The sequence below is a fragment of the Helianthus annuus genome, chromosome 11 (assembly GCF_002127325.2).
Source record: "Helianthus annuus cultivar XRQ/B chromosome 11, HanXRQr2.0-SUNRISE, whole genome shotgun sequence".
Classification (NCBI taxonomy): domain Eukaryota; kingdom Viridiplantae; phylum Streptophyta; class Magnoliopsida; order Asterales; family Asteraceae; genus Helianthus; species Helianthus annuus.
The window spans coordinates 98831495-98837494 of record NC_035443.2 but is presented as its reverse complement, the minus strand read 5'-3'; the positions used below and the strand labels follow the sequence as shown (position 1 = coordinate 98837494).

General features: G+C 37.6%; 1 protein-coding gene across 1 annotated transcript; it reads right to left on the bottom strand.

Moving 5' to 3' along the window:
* Positions 1 to 273: 273 nt before the first annotated feature.
* On the bottom strand, positions 274 to 2828 carry LOC110942673 (glutamic acid-rich protein-like). Its single transcript, XM_022184444.1, has 5 exons — positions 2624 to 2828; positions 2155 to 2496; positions 2014 to 2105; positions 983 to 1950; positions 274 to 883 (listed from the first exon to the last, which is right to left on the bottom strand). The coding sequence occupies exons 1-5, from the start codon at positions 2826 to 2828 to the stop codon at positions 274 to 276; spliced, it is 2217 nt and encodes a 738-aa protein (XP_022040136.1).
* Between the last annotated feature and the right edge of the window lie 3172 nt (positions 2829 to 6000).

Genomic DNA, 6000 nt, shown 5'->3' with positions numbered 1-6000 from the left:
AGCTAAGAATTCAAAGTACTGTACACCCTGCTCCCTTCTGATTGCATAAACATTCAAATCTTCCAAATAACCCCATGATAGAATATCTCCCCAAGAAAGATCTTTATTATGAGTGAAGTATTGAAGAGCCCTGAGTGTCTTTCTTTCTTTTGGCATATTCTTGAACCATCTTTTTCTTTCTTCTGCTGTAATCTCTCTAGGAACCGGTTCAGGAATATCTGCTGTCTAAATTCTTTCTTCAATCTTTCTTCTTAGCTCATCTTCATTCTTATCTTAAAACATTTCAGTAAACGTAGGGAATGCAACATCTTCCCCTTCATAATGAAAATATACCCTATCTTCTTCTGAATCAGACGCGCTTTCAACAATCACTTCATCATAATGATCAGCTTCATGCGGGTATCTAGGCTCAAAATCTTTTGCAGGTGAATGAGGAATTTCATCTTCAATGTCAAATTTAAATTTTCCATCTTCCAACCCCAATTCCTCTAGCATTTCAGCCCGTGTTCTTCTAACCTCTACCTCTCCTTGTTGTTTACCAGATAAGTAAATGACAGTAGGGTTAGAAAGAAGTACCTGATCAACAGATTGTTTTCCAGACGATGATGCTTCATATTCAACTTCATCCTCCTGCTCATTTATTTCATTGTTCATCAACTCTTCCACTCTTTCTTGAACATTTGGTTCTCTAATTAATAAACCTGAAGCACCTTGATCATTGTCGTCATTGTCTTTGTCATCTTTATTAGATTTGTCATCATCTTTGTCATCAGTTTTATCTTCATCTTCCTTTTCCTCTTCTTCATCCTCCACTTCATCATCTCCGAACAACTCTTTATCAGAATCTTCATCCACAATCTCACCACGAGCTATTCTTCCCTTTCTTTTTCAATCAAGAAACTTTAGCAACTTTGCCACTTCTTTTGAATTGTATGGCACAGGGTAAGCATTCCCAACTAACACAAATTTGTCAGTTGTATACTCCAGCAATAGTACTTCCCTTGCTCTTCTTCTTCTTTGAATAATTTCAACTCTTCGAAGAACATTTTCAACAATAATAGGCTCAATGGGCTCACCAACAATCAAGTATTCTGGTTCATGAGGCTCTTCATCTTCAGCTTCAACCATCTCTTGATCATCTTTAACAACTTCTTGTTCTTGAACCTCAACCACTTCAATCATTTCAATATCTGGTTGCGAAGAAGAACCTCCAACATTTGGTTGAATCGAAGATGCATCAACTATCTCAACTTCTTCAACTACTCCTTTGTTCTTTAGGTTTGCTTCTTCAGCCATTTGACGTTCACGTTCCAATCTCCTTTCATTTGCTCTTATCACATCAATTTCATCAAAAGCAGCATGAATGTTCATCTTTAAGTGACTTTCAACTACAGCAACCAGCATCTGAAGTTGTTGATCTTTCATTACTTTATCAGCTTTCATAGCTTCCATCTCTAATTTCATTGCCTTCATTTCATTAGACGAAGCTTCACTCATCTCATTGAGAAGCTGATTTAATGTTTGATTTACATTCTCCAGATCCTTTATCTTGGCATTCAAAGAAGATATCTCTTGTGTTAATGAATCAAACACTTTAGAATTACCCTCGGCCTCATCCTTCATTTGATTCATTCTTTTCTCCTTTTCAACCAATGCTGCAACTATTTTATTGTGAGCTTCCATCAATTCATCAATTTGACTTCTCAACATATTACGTTCTTTCTCAGCTTTTGCTTTCTCTTTCTCCAGTTCTTTAACTTTCTTAATCAGTTCTTTAACCGCCTGATCATTGAACATATCACTTTCACCTTCAGGCATATCTTCAGAGAAAATACCAGTAACCGGACCAATATTATCAAAATCAAAGTTAAAATCTTCTACTTTCTGATGTGATGACTGAGGAATCTCTTGTTGAACAGGTTTTGGACTAGCAGCTCTGAATCCAGTGATCTATACATAATCATCATCTGTTTTCTCTTCTGTTCCTACAACTGGAACTTCTTTTGTTTTCACCTCTAGTTCTTTCGGAACATCAACACTTGGTGATTTTTCTTTCTGAACATGTTGAGCTGCCTTCCCTTCTTTATCTTTTTGTGTCTCAGCTCCTGATTTCTTTGATCTGACATTTCTGGGAATTGTACCAACTGGAGTTGCCTTTCGTTTCTTTCTTTGTTTCTTTGACTTTTTCAGGATCATAAGGAGAATCTTCTTCATCAGATCCCTTTTGTTTCTTTGAAAGTCTTTTCTTCAATTGAGCTTTTCCTCTACCAAGAGTTTCAGGAATTAGTTCAGACTCAGATTGAGTAGCTTCAGAATCTCCATTACTTGAATCACTTTGATCTTTTGTTTCTGGTTGAACCCTTGTAACCTTTTCAGCATGAACACTTGTTCCTTGAGCTTGTTGTGCTGCAATTTCTTCATTCTTTTTCAAATAGCTTTCCAAAGATTGCTTTAATAAATCAGCACCTTGTTCAATCACCACAGATGGCTCTAGAACTGTCTCATCAATTAACTTCTACTGTGGCTCTCCAGAAGACCCTACAAGACAAACATAGACAACAAGATTAGTAACATTTAAACCATATGTGATCTAACTGTCTTAATGCTCCCCCTTTCACTATACCCTTTTCTCCTTCTTTAGGAATAACAACCGCAGGGGATGACCTAGGTGTCCTTTTCCTTTTTCCATCTCTAACATGCCACCACCTAGTCTTTTTCTCAACCATCTCATTCATCTTTGAGTCTTCATTGTCTGAGTTACTGTCGTCATGCCTCCATTTATCGTTTTCAGGAGCAACATATGCTTTATCTTTTATTCTGCAAATCATCTACTTGGTTTTATCATCCTTATCTTTTGTAATTCTTCCAATTGTCACCTTATTTACAACGCTCATCTCCATCACATCATCACAGTCCTTCGGAAGATCTTTGATTTTGTCATTGAGAATCATTATGATGAATCTAGGATACATGATATAATTATCTGCTCCAGCTTGGCAGTTCTCCTTCATGTACTCAAAAATTACTTGTGAAATGTTGTACCTTCTGTTTAACACCAAGCTTGCTATCATATTCATGATGTAATCAGCAACTTCATCATATGCTCCCTTTCTATGACCCATTGAGGGTATCATACAGTGCATTAAGTACCTATATGCTTTGGAGAAACTTCTTTTGTACATCTTTCCATTTATGTACCCTGTGAAACCCATTCTACACCACAAACCTTTTACAAGACGTTCAGACATGATTGTTGGATCATTGTCAGAATCTTGTAAGTCTAGAACTCTCCTCACATCTCCTACATCAAACTTAAATTCCACATCTACATCCTTTCTAGCTTGATCCTTCTTTCTCAATACTGCATGTATCATCTTGTCTGAATCTTCATATCTAGCAGTGTTCCAGAATGTTCTAACATGTGATTCATAAATCACAGTTTTATCAGACATAGCTTTAGCTATTCTGCTCTCTCTCAAAAACGTTGCCATCTTTTCTACCACAGTACCAGTGGTTGATTCAGTATCAATTTCACAAGGTATGTGACAACTCGTATTTCTGAACTTTTTTTTGTACATTTTGAAGTAACTGGTGGGAGTGCTATGTGATTAACTATTGTGATTGTTTGCAATAAAATGTTATAATTTAATTATGCGATAAATGTTATGAAATTGTAGCGTGTTATGTATATACTCGTAACATATGTGGATCGCACAATATATACCCGATTTGCAAAAATACACCCCGAGTCGCACAACACTCTTTAAATTATCTTGGGCTAGCCCTCGGCCCAAACGAAACCCGAAGTTGTTGGGCTCGGCTCACATTCAGTGAATATAACCCTCTCATTAAGTTAGTATTTGACAAAAATCACAAAACCCTAAAGCTCATACTCTCTCCTTGAGATCGTGCGGCAACTGGAGAACCCCCCCCCCCTCGTCGTGATCGCCATATCCTCTTCTTAATCTCGGTGAGTGTTTCTTGTGTTGTTTTAACTTGTTGACCAAATTGATTATGAGGTGATCTAGGGATGGCTTTTGTGCAAATAATATGAATATAGTATTGAACCTCCTTGTCGGCCACTATGCTTAATATTGCAGGAGATTTCATTGTATATGCATGAAAATTGGGGGTCATTATTGTCTTATGTGCATGTGGTTGTCAAATAAACAAGTAATTATTATATGCCTATAGATTAGATATAACATGCTATTGTGTGGCCATGTGATGATAGTAGAAAACAATGATGATATGAAATCAGTCATGTGCATGTGCATGTGCATGTAATCAGACTATAAATTGGCCCAATTATGTTGTTGCATTCTATAGAATTGTAATAGGATTGATGTTTGGTCAAATAGCCACATGAAATCTATCTACTTTTTTCGGCCAAGATGGATTATTTTAATGATGATTGTAAGACCGAATGATAAGTTATTTGTTATGATTAGATTATTAGTTGGGGATCGTGAGAAGAAATTGATAAATTCCTTGATTTGATCGATTTAATGCTAAATGGTAACTGTTGATATTGATTGCTGAAAATCAAAGGTGTAACTGTTTGATTTTTGACTAAATCGAATATGGTAACAGTATAACTAAATAGCAAAACATTCGGATAATAAAAAAAAAGAAACTAATCGCACAAGAGTCCATGCGCACAAGTCATCTTAGTCGCACAAGACTTGCTGGGTCGCACAAGGGTACTTGGGTCGCACAAGATTGTTTGTTGTTTGTTTGTTAATTGGGCCGTATGTATATGAATTGGGCTGGGTAACAAGACTGATCGTACAAGATGCATGAACCGCACAAGATGACTATTTAATTATATGTTGGGCCAGGCGTATCTCTCAATCACACAAGACTTGTTATTAAGGCCGTGGTTACGCTTATAGTTTTGGTTGGGTTTCTTGACATTGGGCCGGGTAGTATTAGGCTCCAACGGATGACTCGCGCAAGGCCATTAAGCTTGTGCGAGCCTAAATCTGGAATACGTTTCAAGTGTTGAACGTGATGGGGTGTGTTGACATGATCTGTGTGTGTTTCTTATATGCTATCTTATGTGTTACTTATGTGCACTACTTGAAACCAAAACCTGACATTGTATGATAACCATGTTAGGACGTTTTTGACCACTAGCATCTAGACTTGACCTTTCTGTGTATCTGCCGACCAAACCAAGGTGAGTTCACACTCTTACTAAGGCATGGGATTCCCAGGGCACGGGAATTGGGTTTGAAGGAATGAGATTGAATAGAATCGTACTTACACTGTTACTAGACTACCATACCATCGTCCTCGGTTGTGCAAGACACATACGTAAAACCTACGTATACTTGTATTGCTCATTGTCCTCAGGTTGCGAAGGACACTCACGTAAAACCTACGTGAACTTATACTCACTACTGCCTCGGTTGTGTCAGGCACTTACGTAAAACCTACGTAAACTTGTACGTATTACTGTTCTCGGGATATGTAGAACACTTATGGTTGCGAATAGTCTAGTGGTTATACAACATGGGAAGCCCCCACCAATAGAACGTACTATCGGCCCAGTAGAGCCACATGTTACAAACGAATATACAAATTACGCATTTACTTTCTGTGAACTCGCTCAACTAGTTGTTGATCCTCTGTTACATGCCTTGCAGGTCGTTAGATACATGGAGCTTGCACAGGGAAGAGCTCGTCGTTGTGGGCTTGGATCGTAATTGTCTTGTTAAACACTTATGACATTTGATACTATATTATGATGGGTTTTATTTATACGCTTCCGCTAAACAGTGATAACTTACTTATGTTTTGGAACACCTTTCATATGGATTTGGTTTGGTTTAATGGCAAATACTTTTACTATATATATTGTTCTATATGATTGGTGGCTTGATCCTGGTCAGTCACGCTCCCAAGCGGTGATACTCCGCAGGTGGATTTTGGGGGTGTGGCAGATTGGTATCAGAGCCATTGGTTATAGAGAACTTGGTTTTAATATGGGAAAAT